At 41.6% G+C, this 20,500-nt stretch overlaps 3 protein-coding genes across 3 annotated transcripts; 1 reads left to right on the top strand and 2 right to left on the bottom strand.

The window, feature by feature from the left end:
- The first annotated feature begins 178 nt into the window (after positions 1 to 178).
- On the top strand, positions 179 to 3,405 carry LOC116311904 (regulatory factor X-associated protein). Its single transcript, XM_039618424.1, is given in 3 exon segments — positions 179 to 901; positions 1,017 to 1,127; positions 2,569 to 3,405. Coding segments are annotated over 3 exon segments (672 nt in total). The 5' UTR covers positions 179 to 445; the 3' UTR covers positions 2,674 to 3,405.
- Positions 3,406 to 3,422: 17 nt separating this feature from the next.
- smad9 (SMAD family member 9) lies at positions 3,423 to 10,113 on the bottom strand. Its single transcript, XM_039618422.1, is given in 11 exon segments — positions 3,423 to 4,017; positions 4,389 to 4,645; positions 5,305 to 5,363; positions 5,365 to 5,411; positions 5,413 to 5,528; positions 6,110 to 6,197; positions 6,199 to 6,223; positions 6,326 to 6,572; positions 6,708 to 6,929; positions 7,629 to 8,168; positions 9,960 to 10,113. Coding segments are annotated over 10 exon segments (1,401 nt in total). The 5' UTR covers positions 7,825 to 8,168; positions 9,960 to 10,113; the 3' UTR covers positions 3,423 to 3,873.
- Positions 10,114 to 13,215: 3,102 nt separating this feature from the next.
- On the bottom strand, positions 13,216 to 20,157 carry alg5 (ALG5 dolichyl-phosphate beta-glucosyltransferase). The gene is made up of 10 exons (XM_031729161.2): positions 19,807 to 20,157; positions 18,680 to 18,848; positions 18,440 to 18,486; positions 17,611 to 17,679; positions 17,383 to 17,475; positions 17,153 to 17,266; positions 16,977 to 17,036; positions 16,733 to 16,884; positions 14,365 to 14,450; positions 13,216 to 14,051 (listed from the first exon to the last, which is right to left on the bottom strand). Exons 1-10 carry the CDS (start codon positions 19,867 to 19,869, stop codon positions 13,936 to 13,938), a joined length of 969 nt encoding a protein of 322 aa, XP_031585021.2. The 5' UTR covers positions 19,870 to 20,157; the 3' UTR covers positions 13,216 to 13,935.
- Positions 20,158 to 20,500: the final 343 nt, after the last annotated feature.

Raw genomic sequence — 20,500 nt, 5'->3', positions numbered from 1 at the left:
CCACGTGACAGGAATATTGTGAACATAAGCATCCACTATGATTAGGAAAGGGTACATCTATAAGTAGGATTGTAGGGGCATTGCCCTTTCAGCAGGCAGCAGTGTTATAGTAAACATCTCACAAGTTGGTCGTAGTTATACCCGTGACTGGCGTGCATGTGTTATTTTGACCACTAGGTGTCGCTTTAACACATGAAACCAAAGCAGAGAAGAAGAAGAAGATTTTCATGTTCCCTGACCGGTGACAGGCTAAACCAATGGAAGTAAAAACTATGACATTTGCTTCTGAAATACTGGAATATTTATGATCTTTTATTTAGAAATCAATTTAACGTCTAATACTGGAAAAATGGACGAGTAAATGTTAGCGAGTAGCTGTGTTAGCTAACTAACGTGGGGCTACTAGCTAGGTCGCTGTAGCGTCGTTTGTTTGTTTGCCGCTATCATGAGCGAAGAAGACGCTTCTGTATTATCAAGTAAGGACAAAGACTCCACTCTTCTGCTTACTAAAGACGGACATAGATACTATGTAACAGTGAGTTAGACAGCAGGTTGATAACGGATCAGTCCAGACAACACAAATAACGCCGACACAAGATCCAGGCGTTTGCGCAAGAACAACGCCTCCTACGACATGGACGATCCGGACGAAGAGAGCGACGTTCTGGACGCCTCAGATCCCAGAGACGGCGCAGCTAGCCCGGAGGAGCTCAACGACGAAGAAACCTCCGAGGGCGACAACGCCCCCAAACAGTGTACCTACGAGGGGTGCACGGAGACAACAACGCAGGTGGCCAAGCAGAGAAAGCCATGGATGTGCAAAAAACACCGCAACAAAATGTACAAAGACAAGTACAAGAAGAAGAAGAATGATAAGGCCATGTCCAGTGGGAAACTTGATGTAAGTTGAATACTCTCAGTGCTAGAAGCATTTACCATGATGTGGAGTTCTGATTTCCACACTTTAGAGCCAAGCCACAAAACCTGCACATTTAATTGCGTTTTTCTGTCTGTAGGAAAACTCTGAAGAACGTCCTGTGTCTGTGAACAAACAGCGTCTAGGTGCCATGGGGGACCGTCCAGCCAGACCTTCTCTGATAGAGCAGGTCCTCAACCAGAAAAGACTGGTAAGACTGGTTGATTGTTCCATGATGAACATGCAGACAAATGACAAGTTGATGAAAAATGTGACCTAAAATGCCTTTGTCGGGGTTTCCAACCAAAAGTTTGTGTTGCTTGCTAAAATTGCGATATTTTCATTCTTAGCATATTATTCTGTGGCACCTGGCTTTAAGGGTTAAATGGACATGAAACGTGATATATTTGCATGAAATCGCATGTTTCCTGCAGATTTTTTGGCTGCACATCCATGATACGACTCTCCTGTGCCACCACATCCCTAAGGTGCTTTACTGGATTAGAGATCTGGTGACTGTGGAGGTCATTTTTGGGAAACCAGTTTGAAATAATTTGAGCTTTGTGATATAGTTTTTTGTCCTGCTGAAAGCAGTCATGAGAAGATGGGTACACTGTGGTCATACAGGAATGGACGTAGTCAGCAATAATACTCAGGTATGCTGTGGCATTTAAACGATGTTCGTCTGGTACTAAGGGAAACAAAGTGTGACAAGAATATATCGTCCTCATCAGTATAGCATCACCAACAGCCTGAAACATTGATAGAAAATTTGATGAATCTATGCTTTCATGTTGTTTACCTAGATTCTGAACCTACCATCCGAATGTCCAATTTTAATGAGCCATACTGACTGTAGTCTTAGTTTCCTTTTCTTAGCTAACAGCAGCAGCATTTGGTGTGGTCTTCTGTTGCTGTTGCCCAGCTGCTTCAAGGTTTGACATGTTGTGTTTTCAGAATAGTTTGGTTTTAGCAAATGCTTGTTTATTTCTTGTCAGCTCAACGCAGTCCAGCCATTATACCCTGACTTCAACAAGGCATCTTCACCCAGAGAACTGTTGCTCGCGGGGTATTTTGTCTGTTTTTGGACCATTCACTGTAAACCTTGGAGGTGGTTGTGTGGGAAAATCCCAGTAGAGCAACAGATTCTGAAATAGAGCAGCCAGACTGGCACCAACAACCACTCTGATGCTCAGCCTGAACTTCAGAAGGTTTTCACCATGTCTGCATGCCTTAATGCTTGAGTTGAGCTGCTGTTTGCTTTTTAATGCAGTTGAACAGGGCCACCTAATGATGTGGCCAGTGAGTGGGTACATCATTTGGGTTACACTGATGTATTTTCTTCCAATGATCCCAGATTTAGAAAAGTTTCTTTCAGCTGGACTAAAAAAACAAAAAAAACCTTGAATAACAAACAGGCATACACGCAAACCCAAATACTGTAATATTTTAAAAGCCAACAATGTTCAAGTTCACAGAACTCGAAGATTCCCGGGAATCATGGGAAAGCACCTAATGGTACCATTAAAGCAACCAGTTCATAGAACAGTTATGACACATATTTTATTAACGAAAGCAGAGTCATGTTGATTGTCTTGTACTGCAGCTTTGTAGTGAAATATCTGATGTTTTCCAATGTATTTGTCTTCCAGTCACTTCTCAGGAGTCCAGAGGTGATCAGCTTCCTGCAGCAACAGCAGCAGCTTCTAGCCACACAGAGCCGTAGCCAGTCACAGCAGCAGTTCCAGGGCTGCTGACGGTGGGTGGCGGGCGTTAGTTTTTGTGATGCATAAAGCGCACTAAAGAAATACACTGGCATCTGATGCATAAATGAATCGTAAGCATACACTGAAAGCATGGATTTCTTCCGTCATGCAGAGACAGAATAAAAGGACATTTTGAAGTTGTGCTGAGAATGGAAGACTAAACTGATTCAACTCCCAGAGAGTGAAGATTTCTTCAAATCACACACTGACCCTGTATTTAAACCACGACTGGTGCTGTTTTTGGTACATTTTGTCCTACGTTTAAGCCAATATTTGTTTTCACTTTTTGTTCATTTTAAAAACATTGTGTCCTGTTCTGTTAGTTTTGTTTGGCGTTAATACAGAAGTTTAGTTGTTGAAACTCCAGTTCAGACTGTTTTCTTTGGATGAATTACGCCTTATTGCAAATGATGTTGTGATTTGGTGCTGTATTAATAAAATAAAATTGAATTATGAATCCTTAGTGTGTGTGTGTGTGTGTGAGATTTAACTTGAACTGCTACTGTTGTGACAATCATTGTGTGGTACATGTTTCCTGCAGGTTGAGGACTTGGTTTTGACAAGACTTTGTCTATTCTCCCTGAACTTAAGTGATAACTGAATACAGAAGAGGAGGAGGGATATACTTTACAAATGAAACTCTGTTACTGCATGATCCCCCTGTGTTTAAGTTGTAGTGTCTGTCCCTGATGACTATATGACAATAAAACAGATGCAATATGAGTTTTGTTTTTGTTTTTTTAATGAGAAAAAAAAACACCAGAAATTCAAACCTTGGAAAACTGGAATCACAGGAAAAACTTAACGTAACAAGTAAAAAGCAACCAGAACATGAAGTCAAACATTGGTCGACACATAAATACAGTACATACCACGCCAATAACACTTTGGACGTATAACAGTTTAAGTACCTACAAATATATCCCACTTTTCCTGTGCAGTTAATGCATCCCAGAGGAAACGGAGGAGGCTAACTGCGTTATCATACTGAAATTAGGAACGCTTGGTGTAAATTCAGCTAAATAAAATTCATCTTCACGTCTGTTTTAGCCGTGTGACAAAGGCGTAACGCATCTTTGTAACTTTGCATGAGATGTCAAATGTAGGACAGAAAAATGTACAGAATCTGTGACTACCTGTCAGGACAGAGCGCGCGTGCACACACACAAAAGGTGTGTGTCTGTGTTCATGTTACGACACTGAAGAAATTGGGTTGTGTGGGGAACCCATCTGTGTAAGGACTTTATCCAGCCACTGCAGCGGCCCATGCAGATGCACTTCAATCCAGCAGGGGGTGCTGGTCACATCTTGACGGTGGTATTCAGCTCCCCAGCCCTAAAGGAAAAGACAACAACTGGTCAGGTGGTAATATTGGCTCTTCAGTTAACTATAAAATATTTAATGCAAAGAGAACAAGTAATCCCACCTTGTGTATGGGAGGATCTGACATGACTGGCAGCACTAAGCATGGAAATTTTAAGTTACCCCGAGAAACTGAGTGTATAGCCAACCCTTCTCATTTGATTTTGACTGAGCATGAATCAAAGCATTCATATGCACTACAGAAGTGAATTTCACGGTTTCCAACCTGTACCTACCTCCGTTTCTATACATCTAAACAAACAAAACTGAGAATTACCATAACTGGCACAAAAACTGCTATCAAATAATCAGCATCCTCTTTCATAAGAAAGCTCAGTCAGTACCTTTACGAAGCTCATGCGGATGGTGCACATCTTGGTGAGCTCATAGACGACCTCGAAGCCGTGGTTAACGGACTGGGCGAGAAGCTGAGCAAACAGCTGGTTGTTAAAGATCTTGAGGCTGCAGCCGCTGGGAATCTTGCACACGGTGGTGGTGTGGAAGCCGTGCTGGAAATTACAGTTGCGACTCTGGACAAAGATGCTGCTGTCACTCAGACACTCTGCATACACTTCGCCGCCCACGTAGTACAGGTGCAAACCTGGAATTAAAGGGAGACGATCAAATGCGCTTAAATACTGAAGTTGCTGAATGTTTGGTGCTTTAAATGTGGTGCAAACGCAATATTTACAATTTAGCATAGCAGATCTAAAGAGTATAAAAAAAGCTACAAGAAAGACGTAATTAATGAGCTAACCACAATATTTCATTACTTCACTGAAAATTAACTGATATTGATGGATTTTTCTCATATTCCCTTGGAAGAAAAACCACAGAGGCTTTTATGCCCGCAAACAAGGAAGCGCTGAGTGGTGTCGGTAGTGTTTGTGAACTGGGGACCAACTATCCTCAAGCCTTTGTGCCATCTCTGTCATTTAAAACCACACACATCCTCACACTGCACAGTTTATTGGAAGCCACTAAAATGCTTGATGTCGATCCAACAAAGGCAGGCTTTGTAAACACTGAGCACTAGGGGGAAAAAAAAAAAAAAAATCAAACATTATTTGGCCCGAAGGATTTATTGCAAAATGACAAGCTGAGTTTAAAGCATGACAATGTTTTACAAAGACTAGCACATGCACACCAAAGGCAGCGATGAAACCAATAGTGAGCAGATTACCTTTTTAAACAACCTTCCTTTAAAAGCTCTTGCTCTCACCAAATGCAAAAAACACCCCCAAAAGCCATCCAGCCTACCTTTGCCTATGTGCCTGCGCGTGTGCTCGATGGTTGAGTTGCGGTTGACGTTGGAAAGCGAGGCAGAAGCGGTTCTTGTTGTTGGACGGGTCTGTGAAGCCGTAGCAAATCAACCAGGACGCTGCGTGATGAGGCATGGAAAGTCTCCCCCACCCGGTTGTTGAGCTCATAGTAAGCTATGGAGCACCAGTACTCGGGTTCCTCGTAGCAAACGGGCCTTAAATCTGAAAAGGAACGACAAAGGCTCGAGAGGTGAGTGTTACGGATAAAATATTTTATCCTATTTATCCATTTTAAATTTTAAACCCAATGCAAATTCATATAAATCCAACCTGATCAAACTAAAGCAAGTTTTGCATCGATTTTATGTATTCTAACACAGACTGTATATAAAAGATGGAGGTAGCTTCCAGCTCTGAAACGTAAAGCCAAGTCTATTAAACTTATATTCTTTCTGATGGCTGGACTTCTCGGGCTTATTTAGACTGTGAGCTCAGTAAACTCTCATGATGAGTTCATGGTCTCCATCACTGGTTTTAAGTCTTGAGGAACACAGCATAACTGTCATTTTGTAATTGATGTTCCTCGTTATAGTGAAGAAGGAGACCAGCGCATTGTGATTGACAAGTTGCTACCATACGATTTGAATTTCACTTTCTCATCCAGTCATCACATCCACTTTCAAATCATGCACTTTGAGGTTTTACAGCGGGACAGGTGGGTGATGTCACAGTGGCTAACACCATCTTCCATATATAGTCTGCTGTTCCTAACACCTGTATATCTCTGTGTTGTGCAAGGTTACCTCTGTGCGGAGCAGAAAATGTGAGTTTAGGGGTCTCTGTGGAGTTGCTTGGCTTCACGTCCTCTTGGGGATTTGTCTCCATCATGTTGCAATGGAGGTGGTAGAGTCTCTGTGCTGAAACTGTTATGGAATGGACAGAAGAAAGAGTTCATGGTACTGTGTGCCGAAGATTCAAAAAGTGAAGGAAGGTATTGGTCAGTGACACTGTGACTTCACCCTGTGATGATAGGGACCACCAGTTCTGCAGAGCTGTTGGGATTAAATCTCCAAGTAGCTGGGAAGACTGGGGCGAGGGACGATGGAGCGGAAGAGGAGGAGAAGGAGGAGCAGGGAAGGGCAGGGAAGGAGTCTGGGTAGATGCTCTCTGGGGCATGAGTCGCCAGAAGGGAGGCGCCTCTGAACTTTGCCAGTAAACTGTGTTGAGGGTTGAACTCGCTGTGGCGTGGAACAAGGACTGGTGGCACTGGGGCCAGGGTGAGAGAGAGCCAGATGGAGCTTTAAAAGATCATATTACGGCAAGTGCTTTTGGCTTGGGAACACTATTTGATCAGACTCTTCTATGGGTAGACCAATCAAAGGCCATACTATGGGCACATACAAAGTGAGCGCATGCCCACCCGTCTGTAGTGGTAAGGGTTCACACAGATGTCCTTCTGCTTGGAGCCGAAGGGGAACTCGCAGCACTCGAGGGCTTTCAGCTCATGGTGGGACTGCAAGTCAGGCCAGCGCCACACCCTGCAGTAGATAACATGGGGCAGACCCTTCCTGTGGGACACCTGCAACCTCCCGTCCAGCGACCGAGGAATGGTCACACACTTACCTGGAGGATTCACATGAAATAGCTCTTTTTTAAAACAGAACTCTACCAAATTAAATGTGCTGTGTTCACATAAACATTAAATGTTTTTGTACCACTGACCGTTTTACTGAAATACTAAAGCATTGTAAGAAACTCTGTTTTCATTTTTATTTATTATATATTTAATTTACATTTTTAAATTCTTCTGGATATTTTTAAACATGTTAAAAAAAAAGAAAAGAAAGAAAGAACCAGATTAAAACATTGCATGCATGTGTGTATGTTGCAACTGCCAGTATGGCTGATTATGTGTCTGCATGTTTGAACATGTACACTTATCTTCAATCTGTGGCTTTTATTTGAACTGTGAAGCACTTTGTAAATCTGTTTTTTGAAAAGTGCTATATATAAGTAAAATTATTGGAATTAAAGTATTATATATTATTTATCAACTCTGATTTATAGTTGATAAAATTTATACTGTGATCTCATCAATGAAGTCCTGCCCAGGTACAACCGTTAGTCATTTCCTTTGATTCCCAGACAGGTAAAAGCATCCCTTTTCCCCCCCACAGGAAACAAGAATTACTGCATTACTGTTTGTGTTTGTCTTTCCCATCTTGTAAATGTCGTCCTGTCTAAATAATCTTCATGTTTATTTTGACCTCTACAATTAGAACTGCTAGACTAAACTTCTATATTGGACACTGTGATACTCACTAGGCTGCCCGGGGCAGCTGAGTGCTCTCTCCAGCTCTTCCATTGCCCCCTTTTTCTTTTTCAGTTTCTTCACTAGAGAGTCTACGGCCTTTTCCGCCCACTTCTCCTCCTCGTCCCCTTGTTTCCAGCCGAGCAGGCGCTTCACTGCCGGGCTGGTGAAGGAGAATAAGGATGTAATGGAGGTAGAGGAGTTCATTATGAGATGGATAAATGGGTGGCAAGACGAGCTGATGGGTCCTGTTAAAGGGATAAAAGTTCCCTTGTGGATAAGAGTGAAGATGCAAATAATGAGCAGCCAGAAGAGGTGAGGATGAAAGACGTGGTGTGATGAGTCTGTGTAAACAGGCGCCGTTTTTTTCTTTTTTGTATTCCACTGTTACTTCCGAGCAGCTCTAGTAGAGGCGCTGGACTCCTGCCAGTGCAGCGCAAACCCCCTAAATCCCCTCTCTGTGTTGGGATCCGGCAGCTCTGGAGTCGAAAGCCTCCAGCAGGGAAGGTTATTCTTTACACAGCCAGAAATCCAGGTCAAGTTTCAATCATCTGGCAGGAGAAGCAAGAGATTGTATTAACAGATAATTCAGCCAAAAAACAAAAAAGAAAAGAAGAGAAAAAAGTTTGGAGGTTAGGAAGAAAAAAGAGAGACCTCGGGTTTTATTGGAAAAGCAGAATTAAGACAGAGTCACTAAGGTGATAAGCTGGTGCGGAGTGATGAGAACAGCCAGAGAAAACACCAAACCAAAAACTACTCATATTTAATGAAGTGGGCATCGAAGGTGGATTTTCATGATATGGAGGGCCGTATCAGCAGGGCGCTGTTACAGAAAGCACGCCCGCATGAAAGTGATCTCCCCACATGCTGAACAGCAGTGTTATTATTCTCTATGGAGAAAATGAAACACTTCACAAAACTGCTGCAGAAAGCTCAGGCCAAGATGGCCAAGCTCATTTCTAGATTCACCAACAATGAGGAATGTCCTTTCTGGCCTCTGTTTCTATGATCATGCCACTGACGCCCAGGAGCCATACTGTCTGGCCAGAACACATCACAGGGCAGGAGGGGGAGAGGGAGAAAGGGAGGGCGACAGACAGAGAGCTCTCTCCCTCTGTTTGCCTCTCACTGTCCATCTAAATCTACTGAACATTATATATTATTATATGAATGCCAAGAATAAGGTGTAGGCAAAAAAAGTATCAGATTAAAGTTCTATTATTTAGGTAGGGTTCGTGGGTTCGGCAGCATCCTTCTACGCAAAGAAATTCCCAGATATTCATAAAAATAAACACGTAATTTTATTAGTCTCCTGTTTGTGCGTCTTTCTGTAGCATCATGCCCGACCTTTTGGGTAAGACGCATAGTTTTACATCTTGTACTATCAGCTCTTTGCAAATCATCCTTGCATGCCAGAACACTTTTCCACATGTTTGTGCGCATCTGATGCCGAAAGGGGAAAAAAATATGAATCTTTTGGCAGACTGAGTTTATAAAAGTGAACTGGAAGCTCAGCTTCCCCCCCCCTTTCCTGTAAAAGAAACAGAACCACTTTAGACTTTCTTCTGAATTTCTTTCTTCCTTTCTTTTTTTTTTGTTGTCAAACTAAACACAGGTGATGAGTTATGTGGATCTGTATGTTCACTTTTTTTTGCCCTCATGTGCTCATGGCTTAGGTGCCGGCTTCCTGCAGACAGCCAACAGAGCCAGCTGGAAGCTTACAATGGCCAGCAAAGCGCATTAGGCTCAATGCGGCATCAGTCCACCGCTGCTGCTGCTTTTATGAAGCCTGGCGTCACTCAGTCTGCAGGCTCAGATAGGCTAATTACCTAATGCTTTATCACCAGGACACCCCTTCCCAAAAAAAGTAAACACGCCAGCTTCCTTTTTACTACAACTCAACTGCGTGTCATTCTGCAGCTACAAAATCCAGGCTCGGACCTAACCTCCACACCTTCACTGCAAATATGCGATTAGGAGCAATGACATTGAAGTCGCTCGGCTCATTCTTGTGTGATGAAGGCATGCTACAACAGAGAAAAGCTCCAGCAAATCAAACACGTGTAGGAGCAAAGAAAACTGCAGTTATTATTTTTAAATACGTCTTGAATAATTAATTCAGTTCAGCTTTGCAACTTTATACTAACCTCAGCATGTAGTAGATGACAAATCTGAACAAATGAAACCCCCCTTAAAGTTTGCCGACAGTGCAAGAGGGTAACATTTAATTTTGATACTATTTCTCTCTTAACAGGAACTCAAATTCGCGTGACATAAAAAACAAACAAATATACATTTAAAATATTTAAAGGAAAAACGAGCCAGTTAGTTTAATTTCTCACCTCTGTAACAAGTGCAGTGCAGACAGCCGTGTGAGTGTGCGACGCTTTCCTGTTTGTAGTAAGTCAGGCCAGCACACTGAGGCTGCGAAGGTGTGTGCCTGTTTGTATGTGTGTGTGATTGAGTCTGTGAGCATGTGTAGAAGGGTCAAGTTGGCCTCAATAACACTTTGCGCCCTGCTGGTGATTTCTAAATAAAAGCATCGCCAACTCAATTTGTAGACGCCAGTTTATAAACGAATATAGCCACAGGCTCCATTTGACAAGAGCCAGATTAAAAAAATGAAAGAAAAAGTTCCTATATGTTTATACATTTTTGTCTATCTTCAATCAATATTTGAAAATTCTACTTTTAAAAGTGAAGTACAAAACTACTTTTGTCCGCTGTGGAAGAGAAACAGACATAATAACTAATGATTAAATGCAGAGTGGTGCGGTAAGCACCAAGAGAGTGGAAAAGGTGAGTGAAAAACAAACAAACACTTGGCATTACAAATCATTAACTTTAATAAAATAACATCATTATTTTTTATTTAAATCTTCTAAGTGAAATTATTATCAGTAATTTCTACAGGTAAGTGTTAGAAAGGAGGTTGTAAAATAAGTCTACATGAAAATAAATAAAATGTATGTTTTGTTTTGTTTGCTTTTGGAGAGGACGTCGCACACAGCGTGAACTTCCGCGTTTATTATGAAGGCTTAGTCTTAGTTATTTCCGGCGTTGTTCGTTGCGGTCGCTTTGACGCAGGTTTGTGAAGCTTGGAGGCTCCACTCCTCCAGCAGCCCCAGCCGAGCGCCACACAGCCTCGGCGGCGTCAGCCTGGCTGGAACCGCAGCGCCTGCATGCTAGATCCCTCCGCCCCCCCCCCTCCTGGAACTTTCTCAGGATTTCAGGGATTTCAGATTCAGCGCTCGCGGCAGCACGCACGAGCGTTTGTGTTCGAGCACCTGAGCTCCCAATCACCTAATCACGATATAAAGGAAAAGAAAAATAGAGAAATAAAAATCCCCAAATCACACCTGTTCTAGTATTGCAGAAGATTTCACTGATTTTACCTGATAAAACTCTAATAATTATTGTACTTAAAGTGTTTATCAGCGAGTTTTTGTTACACCTATCTCTCTGCCTGCGAGGGTCTGTTTGCTGTCATCTTCTTCCTTTACAGCAACGAGCACCTGCTGGGCGCAGGCCAGGCTATAGGTGCAATGTACCGAGTATAAGACTAAATCTGCTTCTTTATATTAACTTTTAAGTTATATATAAAGTCCAGCTCGGGCACGATCAAATCTGCTATCATATCCAACTACCTCACAGTGTTACTTTCCTGTGGTCGCGCGCACGTGCACGCACATGCTGCACCTGTAAGCTTAAAAAAGAAAAGATAAAGTAAAACATCTTCCGGTTTAGTACTCAGTCTTCATGTATGATTCCACACATGCAGTGAAATCATCTTTATTTATATTTTTTTTTTCTTCGTTTTAAAAATCCAAGTTTGTTTTGTTATCCATTGTTGGGAGCGCTGAGGTCTTTCTCACTGCGGATGGATACGATCCTTTATTGGGAGTGCCGTGACTGGTCCAGCTAATGACGCAAGCCCGGCTGGCGACAGTGAGTCTACAAGTTTGACATTTTCAGAGTTTACAGCAACTGCTGCGGGATGTAACAACACTCCCAACGCGAAGTGAAACTACTTTGAATATCCCATAAAAAAACAATATGATTTTTTTTTTCATCTTAACCACCAGGTAAACCATCAGAACACACCACTAAGTCAATCCGCTGGTGTGCGCCTAAAAAGGTGGGGGACTATGAAGGTCCAAGGTTTGGTTCGGGGACCGCCAAAGAAGCCGCGGGAAGGTTTCAGAGCAGGACCGAGAGCAGTGGGCTGTGTGTTTGATCACCGTTTTAGATGTGAGCACAACAGCCTGTAAGGGTTTTAATCTCCCATTAGAAACACAGGGCCTATTTTGTGGAGCATTACATTTGGTTACTTGAAATTAAATTTCATTTCATTTCATGGAGCTAATTGGTGCCAATCGAACGCTTTTGCAAATCTTCAAATATGGCACCCTAATTTTCTGCAGTGCCAAATCTGGAGGCAGGAAACTAGAAATGTGCAGCTTGCGATTCCCCACTTCTGTGTCTTGTGTGGTAGGGCAGACACAGCCAGACGAGCGGGGCACAAACAGGATGCTCTCCCTGGGGCTCCGGGAGGCCCTCAGAGACATCCGCATGAGCGCAAAGCCCAGACCTCAGGCTTGCATAAGAAAACAGCACTATTAAAGTTCATTTACTCAGACCACAAAAACGCTTGCTGGACTCCTTCCAAGATGTCCACACTAGGCCTGGGAGACAAACAAAAGGATGAATATTGAGATAAATACCGCAGTCCAGGGTTTCCTACTTTCTTTCATGTTGAGGAAAGGCCAGATCACACTGCCTACTGTGCTGAACATTTCCTAGAGCTGACCCCAGATAACTTAATCAGTTAAACATGATTTATACCAAATTAAACGTTTAGTGGAGTTAGAGCCTGCAGACATCTAGTAATAATATTTCAAAGGTACTTTCCTGACCCTGGTACTCTCTGTAAGAAGCCTGAAAGGTGCCTCACTGCATGTTTGGGAACCATCAGTCACAATTAGTCAAGTTTTAAGACCCATTAAAGATCCTCGGCCCTACTACAAGAAACTCCTTTAGCTGCAGTATTAACAAAGAGATGTCATGTCTTTACAAAAAATCTGTAGCTGCAGTAAGCATTGTTACAAACACAGCAGAGCAGTTTAAGCTTCTCTGTATTGTATGAAACCATGTCATCACTGATGGTTCTTTAATCTCTACGTCAGAGGTGTCAAACACGAGGCCTGGGGGCCAGAATCGGTCTGGCAAAGAACTCAATTTGGCCCACTGCTCATATTTGGAAAATATTAAATATTGATTTTGGATTTGAATTCATAGGTTTCATAGCATTTCCTGCTGATAAAGAGCTGGACCATTGCCATTGGACTTCTTTTTATATTAAATGGGATTAACTGTGAAGTTAAACATCTTTACACTGACAGAAAGGGCAGTTTCGTTGCTACGGCCAAAGATCAAAGTGGGCTGTATGTGGCCGACCGTGTAAAATGAGTTTGTTTTCTGCACATTTCTATCAATTTTTCTCTCTTTCTGCTCAGGATAAATCCTGCCTGTCACTCGGTATCAGCTGGAATAGGCTTCAGCCCAACTGCAACAAAGGTGAGACAAGCAGTTAAAGGATTGGATTAATGGATGTTTTTCTTCCCATTCACCAATCTGATTACATACTGTACAGCGTGTTGTTGTTTCATACCGTCAGTCATTCATTGATTCTATTTGACAGCAGTGCAAAAAACCCCCAAAAACAAAGAAAATCAGCAAATTCTGACAACTCAAAATCAATCAAATGCTCATATTTTTTTGAATTAACAACAGTTGTCAGTTACATTTCTGTAGCTCAACCTATTGCTGCAGCTTCAGTTACTAAGTTAATAACAATTATCGAGTCATAAATCACTGACTTTTTTATTATTCTTGTTCATGTCATTAAGCCCATCAACCCTACAAAATAAAATCAGTCCCTCACATCAGTAGGTCCTCCACATTACACCACTAAAAGTCCTTCTCACGGCTGACTGGGCACAACATGATGTAACTTAGTTCATGGACGAGCCACAGAGATGTTCTGTAACCCGTGGCAACAGAATTTTTTTTTTTTTTTAACATAAGCCATAACAAACGGTAATCACATAAAAAAAAAGGCAGGATCATGAGGAAACCAAAACTGTGTCATTACTTCACATCCAGTGATGCCTGGAAAGGAGAAGTATTGATACACCGTGCTTTGCTTCTGATTACAGTGAATGATGGACACAGCTGTAACGCTCCCCCCCAAACCACCCAAAGGCTCGGTGGCCGTATCATAGGCCGTCTCTATGATACAAGGGCTCATCTGATTGGCTAATCAGTCTTATGCGATGACTGCAGTTTCCAGGCTCCGGTGATGTAGCGCAGGCGAATGAAAACCAGGTCTCGTCCCATCTGCAGCCAGCTCCAAAACGGTATCAGCTTGGACCCTGTTAGAACAAACCCAGAGGCGCTTCAGCTTCAAGTCGTGCTTTCATAAGAAAAATACTGAAAATATGCCTGACAGTGCAATAAAAAGGAAGACTTTATTGCAGTGGTGCTAGGCTGGCTTATATGAAGCTCACACACAAAGATCAACTTCTACAAATTATTACAAAAGGTCTAAAAATAAATGCAATCAACCACAAACAGACTTCCAAACACACCCTACAGAGATATTTATAGCCCTGCAGATAGGTGGCATGGTGGGAGGAGACACGTCCACATATTTCATGGAAAGAAAAAAAAAAAAAAAAGTCGTACCTTCTATTTCAGTCCAGTTGACCGCCACCTCGGCTATGGGGATTTTAAAACACTGGGCAATGTACAGGAGCTCCACATCAAAAGCCCTGTGAGAAGAAAGTGGATTTAAAGTTCCTGTTTTACTGCAGGTTAAAACCTAAAACTCCACTGTGACTCCATCACCTGTGCTAGGTATAAATCCTCAGGACTTCTTAGTTATTTAGCATTAATTAGTGTGATGCTCACAACTGATTTGGACACAGAAGACTGTTTAAATTTCACCAAAAATTCACTTCTTGGAGTTTTCACCAGTTAATTATCAGAAAACAGATGAAACACCCTTGTGACCAGTGTTTTTTTCTGTTACTTTGTATCATGGACAGTTTGCTGCTCACCTAACGGCCACTCAGGAGGGATCCTATCCAGATGCCTGAAGCACCTTAACTGTCTGTTTTTGATTTGAAGGAGAAGCAGATATATTCTGAATCTATTTTAAATTTCTAATGGAGAGCCCTGCCACCCTTTGCTGCAAGCTCATTTCTGTCACTTGTATCTGCACTCTCCTTCTTTTTGGTCTCTACCCACAGCTCATGGCTATGGGTGAGGGTAGAAACGTGGACTGACCAGTAAATCAACAACTTCACTTTCACACTCAGCGCTCTCTTCACCAGAGCAGATCCATCTGTGAATATCCCAATCCACTCTTCCCCCACCCGTGAACAAAAAACACAGGATACTTAAACTCCTTCACTTGGGGCAGCAGCTCATCCATGTCCCGGAGTCAGCCATGCCACACCCTTTTATGCCTGAGAATTGTGGACTCAGACTGCTTAAAGTGCTAATTCACTTTAAGAGTGTGTAAAGTTTATCTGGTTGCAATTTATAACATGACATAAATGTGGGTTTCAGCCCTGAAAATTCCTCATGACATAGATTTGCCATCCTACAGTTCATCTGGGGTTGAGATGACACTAAGAGTACACCAACTTGTGATTCCCTGAGGCATGGATTTTGCACATATAATGTCCACAGCTGCATTAAGTTTTCCACCGAGACCTCGTACTGCTCATGGGAACGTCAAAGCTCTGTGTAAAGTCTTCTCCAGCACATCCCAAAGAATCTCAGCAGGGTTAAGGTCTGGACTCTGAGGTGGCCAATCCTGCTCCCTCAACCACTCTTTGACTCATGAATCCCGGCACTGTCATCTTGGAATACTTTGTGTTGATTTAATTGATGTAACTTTCTGGGTTTAGACCTGACCAACTGAAGCAATTGCAGACATAACAATAATCTTGTACGGTAGGCATCACTTCATCTGCCTCTCTTCTTAACCTGATGTACTCATCACTCTGGAACAGAGTAAATCTGGACTCATCCACATGACCACATGACCTTTTTCCATTGCTACAGAGTCCAATCTTGATGCTCCCTAGCAAATTAAAGCCATTTTCTCAGATTAGCCTCACTGATAAGTGGTTTTCTTAAGGCTATGCAGCTGTTTAGTTCCAGCCCCTTGAGTCCCTTTTTGCAGTGTTCATTGTGCACTTTGCAGAAACATTCTTATTTTCACTATTAAACATAGCCCTGACTTCTACTGCTTTTATAATACGGCTTTATAATACGGTTTTTTATAATATGATTTCACGAAAATTTAAGTGATCCCAAGCCTTTTTCACCCTTCAACCACAAAGAGGATGGCTCACCACTTATACTATCCTTCCAGGGTTTAGTAATGCATTGAGCAGTTCTCAACACAGTTATATGTATGTATATATATATATATATGTGGAGAGAAAGGGAGAGAGAGTATTTTCTTCTGTGTTCTCTGATCAGAATAAATACTTTTACACACCGAACACTTAAAATCTGTGAAAATATTTTATGGCTTAAAAATATTTTTCCGAGTCACCTATCTGTGTAATTTTGTGAGTTGGATCTGCAGCATTAATTTCTTTTCGGACGAAGTTCAATTTTTTGGGATTTGTGAATAAAAGGACCTGAACAATCACACCACTGCATTTGGCAACAAGCACGTTCGCAGCTCAAAAAGCGCACTGTACTGAATAAACAATGATGGGGAACTAGTGAAGTAATACTATTTTACCTCACAGACACACAGCTAGACTTTGCTCCGGGTCAATCGGCTCTCTGAAATTATTTCTCTGCCCTCTCAGATGTGGCTTCAAAATTTAATTTGACTTTTTCACAATGCGCTCGGTGTGTAATGGCCTTTACACTAAATTGTCCACAATCCCTTTGCTAAACATATGACAAATTGGTTCAGATTTGCAAATTTCTGCTTTTAATATAGTCCAGGTGAATGCACATTAAAGCTAATACTTTAAGCTAAGACATCATCATGTGCTAACAGTGGAGGCTGATTCCTTACCATCGCTCTACATGGAGAGAGGAGAAGGTCTTGAGTGCAGCCTCACGTGTGAAAAGCTTGAAGCCACACTGAGTGTCCTTGATCCCCTTCACGCAAAAAAACCACACCAGGAAGTGGAAGCCATACATAAGGAACGTACGAAACAAAGACCGCTGCAAAGACACCAAAGTGTGGTCATTTACTGTTCTGAAAAATAATTTCGAACACTTTTTTTTTTAAGCAGCCTAAAATAAAACCCTGTTACCTGAGCTACAGAATCTTTCTCTAGGTGAGCTCTGGATCCACATGAAATTGCCATGTTCTCCTAGACGTGAGAGCAGCACATGAGGCATTAGGCTTGGCCACATTTTAACCACTTTTACACACTTATATATCTAATAAGTGAAACTGAATTTAAAACAGAACAGAACACCATCACACCGGTTTGGGGTTGAGGTCATTGAGTCCACCCTCCACTTTCTCAATGTCAGAAAACTTTGTGGCTCCATCAGCATCTGCCATCAAAATGACTTTCCCTCTGGAGCTCAGAGTTCCCTTTAAAAGAAAAAGAGATAAAAACAAAACAAAACAAAAAAACCCAAAGTCAGTTCCAAACTGCTGCTTTAGGGTTCCCATTTGGACACACTGTAATCTCACATCTACAATCTCACCATCCGCACAGCTCCTCCTTTCCCTCTGTTCTTCACCAGCGTCAGGACGCGCACTTTATCAGCACTGTACTTCCTAGTGTACCGCAAAGCAACCTGCCAGGACAACACAACAGTGTCCACTCATGAAACCGATCTATACTGGTTGAAAATGTTTAGCTGAGCAAAATGGAGTTGTGCTAAAATAGAAGGTCTGGTTACATTTGCCCCAAAAAGATTTAAAATTATTACCTCTGTGGTTTTGTCTTTGCTGCCATCATCCACCACGATGACCTCATAGGTAAAAGAGGGGTTTTGTTTCTGCAGTCAGAAGAAAAAACAGACAAAAACAAAAAACAGGAGAGACTTGTTTCACAACAGCCACTTTACCCAGATCATTGTTGCCACCTACTGGTAAGTCTGAGAATAACATATCCAGCAATATATGTTTTTTTTTTTTTTTTAATAATGAACATTATCCATCATCAGTGCAGACAAAAAGGCACTAACATCAGTTATTCAAGAAACCTAGTCATTTTCTATACGTTGAATGTTTCCCTGTGCTGCTCATTTAAATTCAAAACCTGCTGCTAGTTCAGTCATGGTGATTAAGGAATGTTGTTTTTTTGTTAAAACAACATTGCAGGTTGCAGAAAAAAGGACCCAGTGACCAAAAAATGTAAACAAATTATAAAAAACAAAACAAAAAACAAACTTGAACTGTATCTCTGAAAAGGTGTGGTCACCTTGAAATAAATTCAAACTAATGAACAGAACAACTAATCTAAGGGCTTTCTTGTCATTAAAATTTTTAAGCCATCTGTTTATACATAGTTTAGCTTTAAAGTATATACATTTATTAATTAATAAATGTTCCTAATAAAAACAGTCCTGATAACAGTCTTTTTGTTTGCTTTTTGTGTGTCAGATTTTGATTATAAATAAATATCCCAAATGTAATTACAGTTACTGTTAAATGTGGTAATTGGATATCCGGTGATACATTTTGTTTTATATGCTTTTAAATGTGCTGCTTTTTACTGTAAATATAATTAAGCTTTAATTCAGGCGCTGCACTTACCTGCCTGTTTTCCAAGTACTCCATAGCTTCATCCATCATCACTGGTACTGAAGGGACACAGTAACACACATATAATAGCAAGTACAACCTACTGCAGGTGCACAGTGACATGACGTCTGACTGCACCAACCTGGATGGATTGCACTACTAACGCCTAATGAAAACTGTGACTATTTACAGTGTGTGTCTAATGTGGGCATTCATAATGACTGACTGAGCAGAAAAGCAGACTTTACTCACATCGGAGCTCCTCGTTGTAGGCCGGGACCACCACAGAGAGCTCCCTGGAATGGGGATCATGTAGACTGGGGAAGAGCCGCTTCTCTCCGGTGGCGGTGAGAAAGTGTTTCTCCTTCTCATGGCGTGTCAGGTCCACCATCCCTGCAGTTAAGTGTGCTATTACGAGCAACTGAAAAGTGAGAATTGCATTTGATTTACAATTGAATCTTTCTACAAATGTGGTGCAGTGATACGTTTTGGCCAAACATCTCCAAAGCACATTGTTTCACAAGTCTTGTGGTTTGTTCAGATCTAAGACTGAAAACCTACGCTACGCTCCCATGTTCTTTTTAGAGAGAAGACCTTAAAAGACTTTCTAGACTCATGAGAACCACCAATTGCTTCTCTAGCACAGAGAAGCAAGTTGATGATGAAAGACACAATTGATGTCTTTCCTCCTTGGCATTGTGTTACCCCACCCTAGAATACTCCAGACCAGAAAACTTCCTTTTTTTTTTTTTTTATAGAGGTGCTCAAACTTGCTGATCATTACTTAATAGCAGGCACCTGACTGCTAATTACTCTCTGCATTCCTATGTCACATTTTGTAGTTCATCTGAGGTTGTATTTACTCAATTTTGAGATCTGCTAAGGACGAGATTATTTTTTATTATATCCTAAAATGTAAAACTTTAGAAACTGGTCTATATCTAAAAGCATGCGAGCAAATATGTACCATATGTTTCATATATGCTTTCAATAGTCAATAGGACTAACGCTCTGAATAAATACCAATCAATACAGGATTTATTTACAACCTAAAGATCCGGTATCAGCCAATGTCTAGTTTTTCTGAATTAAATGTTGCTCCGTTTCATGCTCATATTACTTATGAGATATTTTTTCTGCATGACACTTGACCCCTCTGTTGCTTTAGAGCAGAATGAAGAGGAAGTATCATAAAACTGAGGTACATGAACAGGCCTGTAAAAGTCTACAAGTGGCCCGAGTCAAACACAATGCTCAAGGATAACTTGGAAAAAGTACAAAAGGAAAGATACCCACGCTATCACTGTAACTGTATTTGGGCAACTTCTCCCAAAACAACTTAGCTACAGCATCTCTCATCCAAAGCACTGATTACTCACCACGATGAAACCTACAGCTGCCAGTGCGACGAGGGCTTGAACTATTTCACAGAGGAAATCCATTTTCCATCAGGTTACCTACCCTACACCCACTGACAGACAGACCACCTGCAGGGGGCTAGCTCAGAAGCTAGCTGGCTTTCTCCTTTCCCTTCCTTTATTGACACACAGCCTGTGTTCTAACCTCCTGGTGTGTCCAAATATATGTACCAAATTACGACCTTACGATATTATTCAGAAGGTTAAAATGTTTAATATGAGTCCTTATGTTTCCATTGCTGTGAGGACACTTCACCTAACTCCACTTCCAATCACAACTGAACACAACGACGATGCGGAAGTAGTGACTGTTTTTTCTCCCACATCATCATATTGGAGCAGGAGAACAACGAGCGGCACAGTGCCGCTCGGCGCTGGGGCACACTGCCTCATAGCGGACAGGGGTGGAAATGGTGGCAAGGACTCTCTCTTTAACATGTACATAAAGAAAAAAAGGGAGGTATAATGCTAGGAAAAATATTAGCATTTGTCAAAGCATTAAAGACTTTTCTTCTAGTCTACAACATTTTGTTGTAACATTTATGGAAAACAACAACCTGCATCCCAGTCCCCCAATTCCCTAAAGGTCATATTTTGGACAACGACCTCTCAAAAATGATTTTGTAAAATCTATCGGAAATGTTTCCTGAAGATT

Source organism: Oreochromis aureus, linkage group 10, assembly GCF_013358895.1.
Source record: "Oreochromis aureus strain Israel breed Guangdong linkage group 10, ZZ_aureus, whole genome shotgun sequence".
Lineage (NCBI taxonomy): Eukaryota > Metazoa > Chordata > Actinopteri > Cichliformes > Cichlidae > Oreochromis > Oreochromis aureus.
This window is presented reverse-complemented; position numbering and strand designations above follow the sequence as displayed.